Genomic DNA, 21,846 nt, shown 5'->3' on the forward strand with positions numbered 1-21,846 from the left:
ATCTTCATATCATAAACTAAAGATCACATTTATGTGTACGATTTATGGCATAAGCTTTTAAACTGGCTGAATAATTAAAGTAAAACTTTATATAAATAGTTGTGTCGTTTTAACAGAATGCATTAAGAGCTTTATTCGGAATGAGACGGAGCGTTGTCTTAGATAAATAAGTCGGGAAGTAGGACTGTAATGTATTCATACCAATCTCATCTTAAATCCTTTTTGTTATTTTCTGTCCCCAATCCAGACGTCTTTGGGAGGAGCAAACCTCCAAAATTGCAATCACGCAAATTGAAAATTAATGGACCGCGAAATCCAATTTTGCATTAAAGCTTTCTGGTAGGTAAGTAGGCACTCGGGCCGGCTGCTCCGAGAGTGGTCACGGTATCACACTTATTTATGGCTAAGCTCGGAATATACATTTTGTTTGGAATTGAAATGAAAACAGAATATCATGTTCGTATCGCTGCTTCACGTATTATTTTACTCGACTTCTATAAATTTATTCTGTAGGTATTGTTTTTTCTTTTACGTAATGTTCTAATTAATGTTCATCTTGTTTATATTGGTAATGCTTTTTTTTAATGGTTATTACTTCAAGTCTTTTATTTTTCCACAATTATTTCATTGCATGCTTCATATTGTAATCAAAGCACTAAAACAAACGTTACTTCTGGATTTAAAATATGTATTCAATTACTTCAAAAACCTCTGACAAAATATTTATACGCAACATAAACCTCAAAACGCTTAAACAAATAAACATTAAGCTAATACATCCATTTCATATAAATTGATTACGGAAAACCGTCGTCTGGCGGATGGCGATGTCTTCGTAAATAATATGCCATGAACATACGTACACACACGTTCCGTCAATACCCTCTTAACTCGAGGCTCGACCCGAGAAAAGTGTCGTTTACCCTCACGTTATCTTCAACTTCGAATGTCCAAATTCGTTTCATTTCGTTACAAGTGAAATATAGTTAAAGCCGAACAAAAACGGAGTAAAATGACACTTCCAACGGTTCATCGCGTCTCGAATTCTTTGCTAGTAGGATTTGAGAAGAGTCTATACTCAAAAGAAGTGGGTTATTAACTCGTTGCTAAGCTGAAAGTTTTTTTTTTATGTACTAGTATATCTAGTCCTTAGTGCTAGAGTTTCTAGGTCATCTACAATAAAGTTTTATGTGCGAGTGTAAAACTATTTCGGGAAAATAATTTTCCTGTCTGCTTTCTATGGGGTTTTTAAGAAGTGGTACTTATGATGGCTTAAGTGAACATAACAAAATGGAGTTAAGTAGTTTCTCAGAATACCTGATTTGAGTTGTTTCGTTCGAAGTCTACTATCTATATTGTGGAATAAGCCTAAATACCTTTATTTCACTTTTTTTTCGTCTATGCAGAAAATATTTGCATCAAACTTCATTGAATTTGATTTCTTGTAAAGGTCTCCGAATACTAAGCATAAAAATAGGATTTATTTAATTGTGAATCTATTTTGGATTTGTCAGTGCAATATAAAGTGTAGTACTGTATAACACAAACAAATAATTCACAGTTGAATCAAAATTAGACATGAACCGAAACATGAAATCGAGTTAGAGTTAGAACGCTTCTGCCCGGGGGCCTATCATCATTTCTTAAAGAAATAGTGCTGCAGGTGTGAGAACGTGACAAATTAAAAAAATTTAAACCGACAGTGATTACCCACCACCAATTTTGTCATCAAACGAAGCTTAGAACTCTTTAGATTAAGTCATCAATGTTTGCTAACCTTTAGCTATTTTTCTAAACTTTTATCCACTACAACTTTTAATCGGCTCGGCTAAAAGTTTACAATACAAATTCAATTCAATTTCAAAATGCTCAATACGTTCGAGAGCTATGATGCCACCGACAGACAGAGAGAAAGATACATCAAACTAACAACAGCCCTCTTTTTGGGTGGGGGTTTAAGAGGTGGTGGTAGACCCCTGGCCTGTGAAGAACATCTTCTCAACTAAACTGAGATCAAGCAAATGCTTGTTCTATACTGTTTTGGCTTGTTTTACGAACAAGTTTAGAGCAAAACAGAGTTGAACGAAATACTGTATTGGAAAACCGTAGATATTGTGGATAACGGAATTATAAGCTATGTATAAAGTGAAGTAAGATGATTATTCAAATTCTGAATCAATTGTATTTTAACAAGAAGCTACATGCTTATACCTTAGGTACAAGATCTTTTTAAGCTTAACGTATTGCACCATCCTTAGGTGTAATAGTTTTACTTAAAGAAGATGCTATATTTACCAACAAACGTGTATCCAAGAATATTATGAAAATGGAATGAAAACTGACAACTGTAGACGGATCGATTTACATTGAACCGTCTTTACAAATATATCAAGACGAGAGAAAAATGTAGAACTAATGTCGTTAAGTTGATATTTTTTCTTTTTTTTCCTTATTTTGTTTTAGCTTCACTTTAAGGGTTCCCTATCCAATGGGTAAACACGAAACGATGTTATTAAGGTTCTGCTGTGTGTCTTTCTATCCGTCCATCTGTCACCAGGTCATTGGGCTATATTTGATTAATTTTGATAGTTAGACAATTGGCCTATCTACACAGGATATATGTAAGTATTTATGTGGGCACTGGGTTTCAAAACGATTGTAACAGTCAATAATGCAAATAGATGACCGATTTGTATGAAAGATTCTTTTCTTTTTTATTTGTACAGACCCCTCGTTGTAGCGAGGCCAACTTGTACTTGACCGGTTCTATTTTCGCTACCTAATCATCTTGAGCTCCAGACTGCGTAGGCGACTGTTACTATTCCTTATGAAGTTCACTCTATTGACAGTGTCTTCACGCATCACGTCGTAGGCGTATCCCTTAGAGAAAGGGAAATGAAAATGTACTTCCAGAACAAAAATAGACACAATTGTATTCTATTTATGCACAAAGATGAGTGTCAATTTTATTTAACGTCAAGGAAAGCTAGAGATTAGCTCTTTTCTTGTGTTTTTTATTTATGATATTTATAAATAGATCATTATTTTATAAAGGATCATTCTTAAAGGTGCAAATTACCAGTCATGTAGCATTGGGTCACCTCGGCGCGGTGTTTGATTCTTGCATAGGATTTAAATTGGTCTCATACAAAATTACGTATAGTTTTTTAAGTTTATACAACTATTCGTTATGTATTGAATGTTCAGAAACTCTCTTGACATGAATATTAAATCATTAAAAAATATTAGTTTCATGTACTAAATATGGTTTTTATTTATAATAAAACTGTAGCTGTCTGGTTTAAACACACCTTAACAGTAAACATGTTTACGTGTGATTGTGATGTTATGACCCCTGATAGTGCACACGCCAAACTGTTTCGTTGTCACCTAAAGTACATTTCTGTGTAGTTACTCAAATGCTTAATTCAAAAAGCTTGTACTTACAGAGTAATTACTTTCATGGTTCGTTAAAAATATGTGCAATGTTTTTTAATTATTATTTTTACGCTGTTGTATGTTTAACTTGATAATTACGTAAAAAGGTTTCTTTAAAATAGTTTACACTGTCTAAAGTCCTGAGGATAGATCAGGAATAATAAATAAAAAGTTCATCTGACTTTTAGTTACAGAAAGGCAGACTAATTTTTGTTGACTCTTAGGTGCTCAGTAAAATACGGTGACAAAAGTAATACAGTAACTTAGACTACAATTATTACTGTCGAATTAAAGTCTTCAAACTTTTTTATTAACAGAATACAAAAAAAACACAATTCTCTTAAAAGCAAAATGTAATAGCGATGTTTAAAGTAAATTATACTATTTGCCCCCAAAAAGACGTAAAAACAACTTCTTACTTAATTCATTGAGGGGTCGTCCAGTATCTACTTGATAATTCCATTAGGCAAACAGATAGATCATTGAGAATATTATGCAAAATCACCCAACTCTGTTTCAAATCGCTATTAATGCCCGTGCGAAAAAGATGACTGGCGCAACTGCCCGCGGCCCGACTCACAACCAATGTACCTTTTTTCTTAACATCATTCAAAAACATTTAATATTAAATATATTTATCATTTAAGAATGGCTTTACAAAAATTGAACCTGAAACATATCACGCCAAACATTCCGTTCTTAATGATGAAATGATGATCAGAAAATATGAATTTTAAAGTCTGATTTTGCTCAATTATAATCAAGGAATAAAATTCGTTGGTTATTTTTTTTCTTTAGTACTCACTATTGACTTTTATTGCCGATACTATGTTGTATATATTGACTACGTAAAAGTCATTATTTTAAAAGTAAAGCAAACAAATTGACATTTCGTTTAATTGTCGAACCGAAAAACAAAAATCGAACTGTGAAGTGTTTTCCTTTGTTTTCACCTGACTCATAACGGATATCGTTCGCTCTATAAAAGGGGTCTTTATATAGTGACTGTTATGGCAGTGTCGAGCCAGCGGACAATGAGCCTAGCGTACGCAAGTTAACGCTTTGAACCAAACTGTGAGTACCCATAGTCTCCAGATATTCATAATTAAATTCTAGTTAGGAAGTAGGGACGACTAGGGACGCCTGTGCCACAGAGTAGCTTTTCAGAAATGGAATTTAACAATTCACACGAAGTTCTAACTAGAGACGTAGAAACTATAACTTGGAATAATAGCATATGCATAATATGTGGGATTGTGAGTGTAACAGTTTGTCTGCGGCTTTCATTTTATTGTGTGAGTATCGGGCCTCCCGTGCTTGCTTACGAAGCTTTAATAGTTTCAACCATTTGTAGTTACGCTATTGTTGTATAAGTTATTCCTATCTCAATTTATGGAGATGAGGTTGAATGTCTAGACCCACAATCTAAGAGTATTTGCACATTGGGCTTATGGCTCTTTGAATACAAAAGGTAAATACATAATTCGTGTTTTGCATAGTCATGAAGATTAATTTAATTTTAGTTGTGAAACTTGGAGTTGATTAAACTATTAAGCTAACCTTTATTAAATATCAAATTTTCAATACCACATGAATGCTCATATCTTGACACATCATATGCAAAATTAAGTCTATGATCAAAACTGTTTTCATGTAGCAACACTAACGTTCAAGAATATCATTAGTTTACCAAGGAGGTAGAAGTACATTCGTACATTACTACCGGCACATACCTCGCCACAAGTACTGTCTATGCTGTACCGAAATATGAAATTCAAATTTCGAGTGATGCACCTCAAGTCGTTACAAACTCGTTTGGTTACAGCCTTTGCTACAGATGATATATTTACGTTCGTACATTGCACGAATGTATCAAGCAGACTAAGAAAATATTTGCCTCGGAATAAATAAGGAACTGGAATTTTAGAAAATGTATTCGTTCCATCAAGATAAGAATATTCAGAATTTAAAAGGTAAAGGTATTTAACCTTTATGAAAAAAGTTTGTCTCAGTAAAAGCGTAATTTTTTTATTATCATTGCAAAGCCTAATGTGACGGCAAAAGCTATATTTAAGTGAAATTCAAACGGTTCACAAATCGAACACTTGCAGAGCGGTTAGCATTGATATTTAACCGCGCATAATATTTTCGTGAAATTTGCATCATCATTTTGCGTCAAATGTCGAATACGATTTCCCTTGTAGGCACGAACAGGTCTATTTCCATTTTGAAATGTCGGCCCGAAGCTAGAGGCTCAAGTGTTCCGTCAGAATATTTGAATATTTTAACATCGACGCCCGCGCCAAAATAAAATATGAATTTTTATTTTGTTGGTGAGCAACTCAGTAAAACATATCGCTATGAGATTAAGCACAGCTGATTAAACCTTTAACCCCTTAGTTCCGACAAACAACGGCACGTTAAAATCTATTAAAATATACACAAAATGCGGGTGTTGGTTTTAGTTATAGTTTTGCGCACAAAGCAACAGAATCTAATCTAACTTTAGAATAAATTAAGTTTGTGTTTGGTTGCCATGTTAACTGTAGCGTGTGAGTTTGTGGGATGAAAACAATTTGAACACCGCCAGGGCCCGACCACTTTTATAGTGACCTCCGTACGTGGACCGAATCCAAACCGCAGGGCATTAAAGCTGCAATAGGCGTATTGCGCCAGCGCCCGCGGCATTACATGCTAAATTCACAAACTTGACAACTTCTGGCCGGGTGTATGTATGATGTGCCTACATTATTGAAGTGTCTACGTAACGGGCCCGACTGTTAATGCAACTAGTTCACGTTAGCACATCAACTATTCAATCATTATAATCAAACTTTGTTTGGTTCATGATTCATGTGTCGGTGCTGTTCTGTGCCAAAGGTGGAGTGCCACTCGTGTAATAGGCTGTTATTTACGAGTTTTAGTTTCGGTTACTATGAACTTGAATATTGTTTAATAACACTCTTTAGGTGAGCTCATTTTATTTTGTAATAGAATGTTAATATAAGACCTACTGTGTTTATATCGATCAGTGAAACCGTGTGAAAAATATTTGTAATTTTTTATCAGTAGAGGATATATCAAGATCAGCTCAAACAAATATCTGCAATAGGTAAGTTCTCAGAAAAAAAACAAATTATTTTTTTACTTAACAGCGTAGCACGCGTCATGCTTGGTTAATTAAACTAAATTAAATATTCACGTCATGGCAATATATGCATACGTACTTTCTGATTATAAGCAAGTATTTCTTCGCAGAACAAACGTCTAGAAAGTCTCTTGCGAAAATAACGCTAAGTCCGAGAAACCGGATTCAGACATGATAAACAAAAGGAAATTGCAAAATATACCCAATATGTAACATATTCAATATATTGAGTCCAAATAAATAAATATACGTACTTTTTGTATACTTACTCACTTCATTTGAGTCAGTTCCATTTAAAAGATATGAGTAGTTATTACCTACTACGTTACGCAGTCACTAAATTATTGTAAAGCGGAAGAAAATTGTCTAATTTATATTCACTACTGATTAATTAAACTATCAAAAATACAAAACACGAGGATAGATAACTTATGTTTACAATAGAAGAGTCTTGAATTAAGAATAGTATTTTTATTTTTCACATGCAATCCTCCTCTCCTAGTGTTTCCACTGAAATAGGCAAGCAAAAATAGTGCAACTAACACTGAATACTTAAACGAAGTGCTAATTATTGTCTATTTCGAGGTTTTCAAACGTTACAAATTCAAAGGAAAAGAGTGTCATAATTAGTTGACTAACCTCCTTTGCCGCACGAACGTGCAGGAAGCACTTAATTGCGAACCGAGGAACCAGACCTACGTTAAAATCAGAAAATCATAAATATGTCTTATTGCAATTGAATAAGGTTCAAATTGTTCAGTGTTAGGTATGTGTTTGAAGACGCAGTGCAATCGTACCTACCGAGTTGAAATTAAACACATGATGCCCGTCGGCTGTGACGTACGTGACGGATGAAATACCGATTCCTTGTTTGTTTATGAAAGTAAATTATAAATGTTATGAGAAACAAAATCTGCGATAAAAACATACTTAAAAAAAATGAGTTTGAAGAGTTTTCTAACATTGGGTTACGTCACTAATACGTCTCTAATTTTGGTGTAAGGGGCGATGGCTGATCCTTGGGTCATAGTTGTGAACGAGTGCTGCATGTGGTGACTAGTCGTATTATTGCTCTTAGTCTATAGCCGTCCTAGCTTTCAATCATAGTTTCATCATATAGGTGTGCTCCCTTGATAACCGAATTTCAGTTGTTTTTTTAAGGAGCGAATAACTATAAAAAACTTCATTATGATTTTGATTTGATTCTTGAAAGCAAAATATCATAAATTAAAAGAAGAGCAACTAATAAAATATAAGTAAATTGCAAGTCCATCGGTTATTAAAAATTATCGAAGTTATGAATACAGAAAAATATGAATAAACTAAATAAGGAAATTTACAATTAGATGAAACTCACGTTTAATCAAGACACAGGCAACACAGTTATACAATAGTAACTTGTTGATAACCGCGAGTTAGTTAACTTCGGGAGATGCTAGGCAGTGCAGTGTATTGCGACGGTACTTTAGTTAATATATCCCATACAGCCGTGGTGGTTAACCACACCACGATCCTTATTGACTTGACAATGCCACCACTAGAGCCTATACTGCTTCTAAGTAGTGATTACTTCTTTCTGACTAAGTACCTTTTGAGGAACTATTTTCACCCGTTTTAGGCGCCTGTTTTTGACAATTCCGCCTTGCAGAAGACAAAGTGGTATGCCAGACTCGTACCGGTTAAAACCAACCCAGCTTTCCTGATCCTATAGTAGTAGGCCAAATAGGAATACTTTCGCAGACTACCGCGAAAGAGTACTGATGGACGCTTTTACTAGGGATCACGGGAACGATATGCAATACGGCATCGTGAAGTATAAGAAGAAGGAGAAACTGACAGTAATTCTACGTGCTCGCGTCACTATTAAGAGATAGCGATCAACTTTAGTGTGTGCATATTCTGGTTGTTGATTTCGACAAACCTAAAGAACTTCGGTCGTGTAGATATATTGATTGGCAAAACAAACGACATAACCAAACTAAATACAGATTTTCTTGGATAATAGTACTAAAACAAATAACAGTACTACGATATTACGCAACCGTTGCATGTTAGCATGAGATAAGTAATTATCCAAGAGCACGTGAGCTGCTTATTAATATTTAAATGAATTACAGGTTTTAATCAAATATGTTAACAAATGACGGGGTTACGAGCCCACTTCGCAGTTATTACGGACCCACCGGTCGTCGTAACACACCGGGTTCGCCATTCACTGTACCCTGCTTTGTTTATTAATGAGGGAGGCTAGAGACATCATCTCAGATTTACTGCCACATAAACCTCATAAATAAAGATTGTTAATTGAAATTATATTGATTACGATAGTGAGTTATCGCTAACGAGCAGGACGATCAACAGTGATTTAATGCAATAATACCAGCCGAATTAATTGCGTCGTTTGTGTCCCGTTATTTTCAAGATGCCGAAATAAATTAACGCAGTTGTACGTGTAATGAGTGTTTGTTTGTTGACTTGTAGTGATCAGGTTGGTATTGATATACTTACATATGTTTTATTTATGTGACATGGTGTCTGTGGTTATGAATCCGGTAATGCTGAAAGACTGTCTCAACTTGGCAAAAGTTAGTTTAATCATAGTTACTGTTTATGTACGTACTTTCGCGGATCTCAATCATTATTGATCATAAAAGTTATTAAAATTTAAAAACTGGCTTATGTCAACGACGTCTTTTTGCGCACAGGTTTTTTTAAACACTTTGTATTTGGAAATGTTTACATTTTACATATGCACACTTTAAATATGTCTACAAACCGACCCTATACCAAAAACTATGTGCGTCGTAGTACGACCTTAAAGAGTCGTTCATGAAACAGGATCGCATTCATAAGTAGCTTATAAAATTATAATACAACGAAATCCGCTGCGCTCGCTTTGAGCGTTGTGACACGTTACGGGGAACTTCGGCACGGCGAATTTTTATGAGTGTCGCCTTCATACGACACACCAGGGACCCGGTGGCTTTTGAAACGACTGGTAGTCAAAGAGAAATGGAGATTTCCCAGTTACAAATGTGGAAGCTGTAGGTAGAGGCTGTATTTCTTCGTGGATTACTTTCTCGAAAGCACACTTGTAACGCGCGTGCCGGAATTTTTATTAGTCGCGGTTCCCAGAGGTACAGTTTCACGACAGAGATACATTCGAATCATTATGTTTTGTAGCGACTGTGCACGTTACTCCAGAATATGACTTTAAATAAAGAAACAGCTCCTTTGAACCTGCGAACTCACAATGCTTTCGGCATAACAAATTTTATGACATGTTAATAAAATATTAGGTGTCGCAACGTTTTACCTTTCCGCCGACTAGATTTATGGCGGCTGCTTATTATTTACGGGTTAATTATACTCCGCTTCGCAATTGATTCCAGAATGGTGGGCTACATTAATCAATTATCGATAGCGCGTCAATTAACTGCGTAATGCATAGTTTATGGTTTTACGCAGGGTTGCCAGACGAATGCGAGTGAATTATCGTATCAATATTCGAAAATTATCGTACCATATGAAAAATTATCGTACAACGGAACGGAATTTTAGGAAGTTGTGAAATTAGACAGAAATTTAAAAAACTTATTTATTTTATAAAAGAGTGGGATCATCGGAATCACTATTTACTTCTACCTCTGCAGCAGCGCCAGCCGTTTTTGAATAAAGGACTGCTGAAGTCATTCGAGATATCATTTTTTCAGTTGGTTTAAAACCATAACAGCATTCTTTTGATTGGTTTTTTACGCATTGCGCTGAAAGTAAAGCCCCTTTGACAGTTTTTGTTGCAAGTTTGTTTCTTATTCTGGTTTTCGTCAAATTATTTTTGCTGAATAGTCTTTCGGTGTCTGCATTTGAATGTGGAAGTGTCAAAACGGCCAGAGCAAATTGAGGTAAAACTGTGTATGTCTTCTCTCCATCAATAGCTATTTGGGAAATTTTATGCCAAAATACGTCAACTTCTTTTTCCTGGGCTACATCTGGACTAACTTGATCTAACGATAGACGTCGCCACTCGTCGTCTAGTTGCTGCAATTCATTATGGTAACTTGGTTTCGCTCTGGGACATAGTTCACACAAAAATAAGAGTGACGGAGTTCTATCTCGTTGTCTTGCCGACAAAGCTTTTTCTGGTTGTAGAACCGGCAGCGCCATCAGTAATTTGTCGTCAAATGGGAAACGATCTTTAATTCCTTTGCATAAATGAATCAGATAGTCTCGGCATTTTGATCTGAAGCTTGTAATAAGGTCAGGTCTTGCCATCACATCAGGATTATTAAGACCTTCCATGACAGCGACTCCCAAATATATGCACTCTAGCCGTATGAATCTGCTAGTATCGTCAGGTTGAATTTCTGTGAGATTTGTCCTTGCAACATAGTCCTGATACATGTACGTGCAAAGAAGTTCACGGTATGCAGTTGCCATTTTGTCATGCAGTGTCGTGACTACAACTGTTGTTGACTGAAAAAATGCATTCATATAAGTGACTTTCGGAAGCACCCAAGCTAAGAAGCTGTAGTACAATTTCATAAATGGGTCTTGAAGGGCATTGAAAATTTGTTCAGCTGCAAGCGTACGCTCTGCAAGCCAGACATCAGTAAAGTAAAGCCGAAGAGCTTGCCACTGTTCCAAAATTCGTTCTATCGCAGGTAGAAAGGAGAGCCAGCGTGTGATAGCCAAGCCAAGCATCTGGTGATCCTTTACGGATGTAAACTCTTGAAATTGCTGCAACTGAGCCTTTCTCTTGGCACTTTGCCTGAAATAAGAAAAAATGTTTCGGGCCAAATCTTCACATAATCGTGGCAGGGTCTTGCATGCATCACTGGACGCCCGGTGCAAAGAATGACATACACATTTCATTAAGATAACACCTGGACATTCTTGTCGCAGACGACTTATAATGGAGTTGTAGTCACCAACGTTGTTGCTTGCAGAATCACAACCAAAGCCCAATAAGTTTTCCAAAGGTATATCATTTGCTTTTAAAGAGCTTATCATCAGCTCGTAAAGCCGCGCACCAGTGGCACCTTCCTCGGCAGCAGCCACATCTCCTTTTGGGAACACATCATGCAAGTCATACAACCTACTTACAATACGGCCCGCTGTCGAGTCGTAAAATCGGACCATAATGCATGATGTCTTGCAAGACATGTCAGTAGACTCATCTGTCAGAATAGAGAATTTTACCTTCTTCAATTTCTCACATATTTCTTCTTCGTGTGCAGCACCTATCACGTTAGTCACAATTTGTGTGCATTTAGTTCTTTTCATTTGCATTCCTTGGCATATTGTAGAATCAGGAAAACAGGATTTTAACGTTGGAACAAGATGATCCATTACTTTAAATGCTAAGTTGTGCGTAGCAAAAAAGGCACTCATCTTCAGCTCCGCTTCAGTAATTTGTTTTTTCAGTAGTGACACTCCAGATCCAGATGAACCCTTTTCAACAAATTTGGCCATCATGCTTGAGGTAGTAGCGTCTCGACTCTTCATAACTTTTTGGTGCCGCTTGGATGCATAATGCAGTTTAATCGTTGTACTATTTGCTGATAAGGTTAAATCGCAACAAGAACATTTAGCTTTTCCTTTATCGTTAGGATGAGGTTTTAACCACAGTGATACGTCAGGTCCAAAATCCTTAGTGTTTTTCTCCCAATCTCTTCTATATTTTTGAAGACGATGCTTTGAATTATCTATCTTCTTTTTTTTTGGAGTTTGATATCCCAAAACCTCACTGTTGTCATCGGTATCACTTGACATAGTAAAATCTTATTTATTTACCTGAAATCCCAAATAATACTAAATAAATACTTAACTATATAACCAGGAAAAAAAAACATTGCTAAATAAAATTGGACGATGTGCACATTGTTACAAAACCATCTCGACAAGCAACTAAAAAATTAAAAACAAGTTAGTCACTTACCAACCAAAGTTGAAAATACAATAATCCAAGTAATAATTTTGAACCTTTTAACAATTTTAAACTTAGTTTACACTTTTACTCGGCTAGCGAACTTAGCTTTGAATTTATGAAATAAGAATAAATGAATGAACTATCATGGTCATTCGTTCGTTCGTTGGTTTGATAGATTTGAGAGGAAATCCCCGACCATAGACATTATTTTGTATTTTTAGAGTATTTTAAGACATTGGAGACTAGTCTTTTTACTCCACTTCGGAGGAAGGTTGGAAGGAAATTATCGTACTTTGGCGTACGATAATACATATTGTATCGTACATCGTACCGGTGTCGAAATTATCGTACATGTACGATAATTATCGTACGTCTGGCATCGCTGGTTTTACGATTGTTCTACAATGTATGTTATGGGACACAGAATATTAGGTACATATGAAAACTGTTTGGTGGAAACTACTGAAAATAGTTTCTTTAATCAAAAATACTTTTCCAATCAACAGCCGGCTGTGCTACGGCAAAGGCTTCCTTAAAAGTTGTTCGCCTTTAATTTACTTGACGGAAATTCATTTCATTTTTCCTAACAGTTGTATTTTATTTCGGACCCTCTTTGAAGTTTTAAAACGTTAGTGTTAATAGTATTACGACATACCTACTCTACTAGCGTAATAAAATAAGGGTCTGCTAATACAAAATGTTTCTTAAAGATATCTCTAAAGTGTAATAAAATACAAACCCGTGTAAATTACACATAAAACATGGGTTTGCCCACTTACCTCGGCCATAACACTTAAAACGTCGTGTGTCTGGTGTCTGCCGGCGGGACTCGGCCTCGGCAGCGCATTCTAATAAGTAAAATCGCCCGAAGCTCCATTACACCTATATCTTATCATACGAAATTTCATAACAAGTAGGTGCAGCACCCTTGTTACGTAGTTATTCCCAACGCCCCGGCCCGCTTTTATTAAGGCTTGATGAAAACTTTACATCATCATATTTTCTGGATCGTTCACCTAAATTAAAGGTAATTTATATCCCAATGTACACAGGCGGTTCCAGCTTTATTAAACAAATAAAGTAATGAATTGGTGAGCTTTCATAAACAAGCGTGCAGAAATTTGAAACTTTATTATTTACGGACTGTAAAAGACACAATGCTAAAATAAATGAAGGGTTCCCGTAATGGCTTCGTAAGGTTTGTTCGGCTTATTTACTGTGGCTAGACTTTTGAAAGTTGCGAATGTTTGTCGAGTTAACAACATCATTCTGTAGCTATATTTTGCTTGAATAGCTGAAAGTTTTGCGTCAGTCCACACAAAATAATATTTTGAAACAAGTTAATCTGATAAGTCCAAAGTTTAATTAAACAAAACTGGAGCGTAAAAGTTGTAACACACAGTGATATTCAGGAATAGCGCGCGTAGTGTCGGTTGCGACCAGTTGCGACTAGTGGTTGCGTCAAATCGCGGCCGCGCTGTCACGCCGAGTTCAATAGACTGTGATAGTGGCCTCAGTAAGCGCAATGAAAGTTTGGCTGTGTACCAAAAATATTAACACAAATTTTAGTATAATCCCTGTGTGCAGAGTAGCGTGAAATTAAAAATATAAATATTGTGAGACACCGCAGCTGGTATTAATCCGAAGCGGCGAGATTACCTACAGCACGACGAGCAACCATATACGAGCTCTCGTTACATCACTAACGATATTAGCCGCCAAGAAACACTGGAGAGCAGACTTAAATATTTAATTAGCATCTTATGTGGTGGTGATTTGGAAAGCACTGTTCTAATTAATTATTGAGTGTTGGGACTTAATGTAATATCTCTAGTGTTTCACTTTGTTTCATTCTCACGTTAAATAGGAATGGGAATGTGGTAAAGTAGACCATTAGTAATAATTGAGATTACGTTGAAATGGAAATCTGTTTCTGTGTAATAATTTTTTAAATTAGAAATTCATTTTATTATATTGTCTTGCTTTATTAAAACTGGAATGTGTGGAAAGCTATGCAGAGGGGTATCATAAACTTTGAGAATATATGGACGATGTAAATGCTTAGGATTGAACTTTCCTAATGTTTGGAACATTGTGTTGTCAAATATTTTTCGCGTTCTGTTTATTCAAATGTTGTTAAACTTTTAATAAGTTCTGTTATATATTTCTAGATAATATCACTTTCTTGATTTTGACAACAAAGTATGAATCAATCTATATATCAAATTATATACACAAAAAATATAATATTATCCTAATTTCTGTAACGATTTACAAATTGTAATACAATTTTCAAAAAAATATAACATTGATTTAATTGCTACGAAGAAAAATCGAATAACAATCAATCAATTGTAAAGCAATTTATTTTCATTTAAGATATGCAGACCAAAATACCATAATCAATGATAGCTTTGTATTACGGAACAATAATAGCACTTATAAACCGCAGCTCGTTAGATGTAAGACTTATCCTTTGAGTTCGAGTGATACTCAATAGTTACAACCCATCAATTTGCGAGCTCTCAACAATATTGGAATCACAAGAAATATCGGAGTCTCTAATTAAAGTTCCCGGCAGCACCCAAATTAATTAAAGCAATACATTCTAATTTTTACATCAACCGATAAACAGGATTCTTAATTAATTACCAATTAAGATTACCCTCTTTGAATTTCTCTTACGGTATATTTAGGATGTGAATTAAATTGATTATCTGTTTTTAGTCAAGTGTTTGATTAATTCAAATTATGTTATTAAGTTAAGGAAGTGACGTATGCTATAATTGTGAGATGTAAACAATTTACATTTATGATTTTGAAATCCTGGTAATTAAAAACCCAGACGAGCCGCACAAAATGAATACTTTTTTTTAGAGTTAAAATAACGTTACAGGTTATCATGTAGATCATACGACAACGAACAAAATACAACGCTACGAACTAATAAACCTGAATAAATTATTCATGATAATTAACTAAAGCACAAAATTGCACATCAAAAATGACCTGCACTATATCAACCGCATCATATCAAATTAATACAGGGACGCGCTTTGTGGCTAATAAATGACGTAATATATCACTATGTATTAAACGCTATGCTCAAGCGACACTGCAGGTGCGATTAAGTCGGCGTGCGATGTACAATCCTGGCTCCTGATTTATACTGCTCCTCTACAATGAAACTGTGGTGTCTGGAAGAGCAATTCTAAACAAAATCTAATGATTTTGATCCTCACTTCGAAGGAAAGGCTCAAGTGGTATATTTCAGAATTATAATCTTATGTTTCTGATCGGAATCTGTGATTCACACATATACAAATCAGAAGCATTCAGCAATACGTTTAGTAAAAAAAAAACATTTTTCAGTAGAAACCACTTTTATTCAGTATGAGTCAATAAGGGTTAAAAAGACACTGAAACCAGGTTGCAATAAAAGAAAAAGAACGTACGAGACTTAACAACTCATATCTACCGATAGCAAAATCAAAGGTAAATTCCGATTTTCAACTTCATAAAATCATATTATGATTCTGCAAGCCAACCAATTTAGTTCTAAGAAGTGTATACATATACGTAATATCCATATTCCTCTTCGGAACCTATAAACTAGATCTTTGATTCCGTTTCTAGCGTGTACTATCTCAATGGTTCTGTATGCTGCCCCCAGCGCACCTCACCTTACTTTATTATGAATCACAATACACAATGCACGTGTCACGGAGCCCGGGGCCTACCACGATTACTTCAACTAGTACCGTCGCATGTGTAAGCGAGACGGAAAACTAAGCTGCGTATAGACTATAGCTACGTCTCTCTCTCACCTTCATCGTTGTAATTTTAGAAGGTGTTTGCGGAGCGCGGATTATTTTGGATACGTAATATTGTTGATACTATTTTCCGAGGTGGAAATTGTTTGCTAAAAAATTTGTAATTTGTTTTTATATCGTTAAATAGCATTCCTTAAAACACTTTAGGAATTTGAGTTATCTTTAAATCTTCATTTATTTGCATTACATAAAGGTTTTTTGATGCTGTATATGAGATTGAAAAAAAACCGGTATTTAAAAAAAAAAAACTATACTAATTATTTGAAATGGTTGAGAAGAATTTTTAATTTAAAGAAAAGATTATTACTTAAGAAAGATTTTCAGAGCTGTGATTCGTATACTGTTTAAATAGGCGTCGTATAAGCCGTTGACCGTTATTAATTAGTTAGCAAAACACTACATTTTACTAGATATTATAACTCCAAACTGCTTTCATCATATTATTATCAGCTACTTAAATCAAGCTACTCATAAAATTTTACAACTTATATAAACAGTGAAGTTTTATCAACTTTGAGCCACAAAATTTATGCAAAGCGCTTCAAGTAGTGCTTGGTACTAATTGTAACTCTTCATTACCATTTATAATTACGCCGAATTTGAACTCTAAAACTTCTTCCATAAAGTAAAAACAACATTCCCCTCGTTAGTATGCATAGATAAGAATTCATACTGAATATAATTTATATATTTCCAAAGTTGTTGTACTTTTTAATATTGCTCTTTGGAAATACCACAGCAACGAGCTAAAGAGCTCCAAGTTTCGGAAGTCTCTGAGATTCACAATATCTTTGCGAAACTTTGCATCGTTTCCAAGATTTCCGTGGTTAAATTACCCTCGGTTTTACATCTTTTTCGGGGTCCTTTTAGAGGACGGTAGGTGGCAAAGGAACCCATACAATATGTTTTCCCGTCTCTCTATCAAGGCGTAGTTTATATTCATATGAGGCTTGCGAGAGTTTTTGAAGTATTTACCTCTTGCTTATTGCTGCGCGGACTACTTATATTTGAGATTGCGTTAAGCTCTGCGAGTAATAATATTGTGTATATATAGTGTGTCGACACACAATAAAGGAACCTTATCCGTTATTATGCGTCGATGAAATAGTAGACTTTATTTTTTGGAAAATTTCATTCAAATATTAAATTTGCTTACCGCAAAAGGGATCTAGGGGACATGGGAAACCATGTTTTAGCTCTTAGCTAAAATGTCCCTTCATATAATAAAGAAAATGACCAAGTCATTAATTTAATGTACTTAGTGTTTAACCTCTATTTCTACAAAGTTACTTACTTTGAATAAACACAATCATTTAGTCCACGTGTTGTGTAGAATTTGCTGCAAAATTTCGTAAATTTACTAATGACGGTGTGATCTTCCTCATTGTAAATTGAGCTTCAAATATCAAAGAGGCTTTACCAAATCAGAACCGAAGGATCAGGTTTGGTGACATGACAATACACTTACTGATTGTATGTTGCATATATATGTAAATATATGTATACAAGGGTATGTGCAAACGTAAACCAGATCCCATTTAGTAAATCTATTTATCAATTATTCTCATCATTATTTAGTCGAAGTGGATTAGGTTGGTAACAGTGGATATAATGCATAATATGTAAATAAGAAAGATATATGTATATCAATAAAAAAATAAAAATCACTTCATTTGCTAGTGCTATTCGGGACACTGAGGGTTCCTTACCAATATGCTAAAAAAAAAATTTGCTTTATCTCTGTTTCAATTGTTATTGGTTTTAAATCGGCAACAAAAACATATTATTTTTAAAATTGAGATGCAGCCTGGTTATTGACGGACAGAGTGGAGCGTGTATTAGTGATTTTAAGTACGGAAATCTGAAATATTGTTGTCGCAAAATTTGACAAATGTAAAACTTATATTTATGCAATCTGCCAACGTCAGTATCAAATTAATTATGGTTACTTTTTCTATTTAATCACAAAATGACCAGATATCAATTACGCAAACGAGATACAAATGATCTCATGTCTTACACATGGATTTGATCCTCAGAATATGAACAAAAAGAAACTATATAAAAAGATTCTTAGCAAAACAAACTTACTAACTATGATCAATCATTATTGAAAGTAACTTTCGTAATAGGGATCAATCTTTCTTGTCGCTTGTCGCAACTAATTATAAATGCTAAGGAAAAATGATTAAATACTTCAGTTTACAGAGAGAAATTTCAAAGGCACGATTTGAATATCTTTATAAAAAACCCCGTGCTGAAGTGCGTGGAAATTGAATAATAATAATACCTTATGAAATGTTGATAAACATTGAAGCAGAATGATAAATTATGTACTATTTTTTACTTAATAATAAAAAAGTGCTGAATGTTATGAGGATATGTTATAAAGGATAATATTATAATAGCCGACGTATGACACAACGCTTTTAAAATTATTTATAAAGGGGTGTTATTTAAAAGTTCGAAAAAAGATCATTGACTCATTTCTCATCACATTGCCATAAAAACTGAAACTTTTAATAATTTCCTCTGTATTCCCAGAATCACGTAACCTTTCAAAGGCATTTTCTCTATACAGTGGACTATAACTCGCAATAAAAGAAAGCAATACAATTTCACACAAATGAAATCGTGGACAAAAGAAAGTTCCACAACATTTATTTTACTTGGTCAACCATGAAGGTTTTCCTCATAAGTTTTTACATTGTTAATTGAATCGATACTGGCCTAACATAAATCGAGCTAAAGTCACGCAATTGTTGTAGAAAGTTATCTAATAACTTATAGCCTCATGAATTAAGTATTACTGTGTTATTTTCACGCCTTTATGATTATGGAGAGTGTGGAAATATATTATGGTGTAACTTCTCCAAATGTCAGAGATATCTTTTTAGTACTCTCAAAAAAAATATCATCGTTGTAATAGAAAACGTCCATATTTGCAGCACGTAGTTTTTATAATAATCATTATTTGAAAATACAGGCAGCACGAGATAACGTTGGCATTTACCCGATACGTTCACCACACTCTAATGTAGCCGCGACGATGCTACGCGTGTAGCACCGTAGACAGGTGCTACGTGTTCTGCGACATTTAGAAAACGAGGATGCTACGCCACGGAACAACGTTGACTTATTACTAGTGGCACAAATATACTTTTCTCTTTTAAAGTTTGTTTTGTTTCACTTCAAGCTAAAAGTACAAATTGGTCATTTTGCATTAAGACACCTAATTGTAGCTTAATTTTTTTCACTGCAGTTAAAATGCAAACGTTCATTCGGCGTCACATTTCAATGTAAATAGTTGCTCTGTAATCATTCTGGCACTTGTTAATTAGTGCTTACTTCGGAGGGAGAGAATTTATGTTTATATAACAACGAAACGGTCGGAATAGCAAGATGAGAAACAAGAACAGTGTCTGTAATTAACATAGTAATTATAGGCGTCTAATTGGCTCACTGTTCATGCCTTGAGTATCAAACGGGCGTGACAGGACTAAAGAGTGGCGGGCTTTGGCTTGCTAGTGTAATAGCTATGACATTTAATTAAGTAGATAGTATAGCATCAATGCGTTGACGGCGTACACGCTGCGAGATTGCGCTTCACTCCGAAATATTAATTAATGTAGGCCGAGGATTACATGACATCGGATCGCAAGACCCCGTCAGCTGTGAGTCGTTGCACGAAAAATGTTGGTACTGTGAAAATAATTTTGCATTATTTTGTGAGCAAGAAATTCTTCGGGTGATTCTAGATGTTGTCTAATTGATGTTAATTTATTATAAAATAGCCGTATCCGTCGTCGTATCCGTGAATTCGTCCGCTAGCAACTCAACAATAAATTAACTAGTTAATTTAGTTTTTTTTGGTCATAGTATTTAGTTTATTTCCTTATTTCATCAGCTACCTACCAATAAGAGTTCCGTGAAAATTGGTTCAGCAATTTTAGTCATGGAAATTTAGACGGAACAACCACATAAAAAAAAGTCTTTGCTATATGTAACTTTTATTTCAATGCTATAAACAAAAACTCAAATTTAAACATATAAAAAAGTCAAGCGTGTGTAAACTGTGTACTTAAATTAATTTATAACAAAACTTATTGTATAGTGCTTCAAAACCTGCCTTATAACCCTGTGAGTGGTGATAATAAATGTAATCTGACCTGACCCCTGCTCGGCCCAACGCCGCCAGTAAATTATGCCCCTAAGTAATTAAAACCAGATCCAGCTTCTTGGAACTAAGAAGCTTCTTAGCTTTGCCGCAGCTGTTCGACGGCTGAGATTCATTTGATCGTCGAGATTTTTTTGTTATTATGAAAATTAATATGATGACTTTCGCACTAAGGAATTTAACCCTTGTGTTGCGAGGGTTTTCACAAACTCACAATTCACATGCACAAAGTCACCCACACTCAGACAAGCATTCGTGGATCTTACATACGCTTGTCCAATGCGGGGATCGAACCCGCGACACGACGCGCACAGTGGATTTTTGGCTTGATGACCTCAACCACTCGGCTATCCGTGCCGTCAATTGAACGTGTAGCTGATATTTTGGGTTTCATCCACGGATAATAGGTAGCTTATAATAGATATAAATTCTATAAATCACTTAAATTTTGATTGAATAAACAATGTTTATCTTTCTAGTTCGTCAATTAAAGACAATAAATCTTACTTAATACATGCAACATTATTAACACCAATAAGACTCACATACTAACATTCTGTATGAAGACCGTTCAAAACAATTCCATTTTCTGTGTCCCATATAAAATGTTCAAAGATGGGTTAGAATTGAACGTCATAAATAACAGTCGTTCCATTCGATGTTCAACTGTTCATTCGTTCAATTCGGAATTCAAAGTTCAATTCATATTACCTCAATCAAAAGTACGGACAGGGCGCTTAATATAAAAATCGAATACGGGATTCTTAAAATTGTGGAAAAGAGACAATGATATATATAAGATGTTCCGTCCTGCTCCGACGGTTGCAACAGTTCACGCGAAAAGCTTGAGGTACAGGAACAGGTTAAGACTCCTTAGTTTTCTAATAGTTCAACGCCTCTGAAAGATCTACATTTATAACTTTAGTTATTTAGTCAAGAGACAACTGAGAGAAAAGCTTGAGGCAAGAAAGTTGTTTTACGGATAATAGAAATTGCACCGCTTTTTGATCGCGCTTGTTTACATTTTAAAAGAAAAATAATTTGTATTGTGGCTTATCTGGCTGAATGAATAAAAATCATAAATTACCTAAGTGAAAATTCTTCTAGAAAGTAGTTTCGTTTGAAATATACTGTTCCCTATTTTTTTGGAAACTATAATACAAATGGTTTTTTTTTCACTATAATTTCCGCAACTCAAGTATTGCTGACAAAACAAGATGCTTTTGCTCAGAGGTGAGAACAATTCTGGACTAAAATGTAATTAATGTAATATCCGAAGACTATTGATTGCTCAAAGAGCTAAAATCTTGATGAATAATCG

At 34.9% G+C, this 21,846-nt stretch overlaps 1 protein-coding gene across 1 annotated transcript; it reads right to left on the reverse strand.

Moving 5' to 3' along the window:
• Positions 1-10,074: 10,074 nt before the first annotated feature.
• Positions 10,075-12,565, reverse strand: LOC113497590. The gene is made up of 2 exons (XM_026877179.1): positions 12,525-12,565; positions 10,075-12,379 (listed from the first exon to the last, which is right to left on the reverse strand). Exon 2 carries the CDS (start codon positions 12,356-12,358, stop codon positions 10,190-10,192), a length of 2,169 nt encoding a protein of 722 aa, XP_026732980.1. The 5' UTR covers positions 12,359-12,379; positions 12,525-12,565; the 3' UTR covers positions 10,075-10,189.
• Positions 12,566-21,846: the final 9,281 nt, after the last annotated feature.

The sequence above is a fragment of the Trichoplusia ni genome, chromosome 9 (genome assembly GCF_003590095.1).
Source record: "Trichoplusia ni isolate ovarian cell line Hi5 chromosome 9, tn1, whole genome shotgun sequence".
In the NCBI taxonomy this organism is placed as follows: domain Eukaryota; kingdom Metazoa; phylum Arthropoda; class Insecta; order Lepidoptera; family Noctuidae; genus Trichoplusia; species Trichoplusia ni.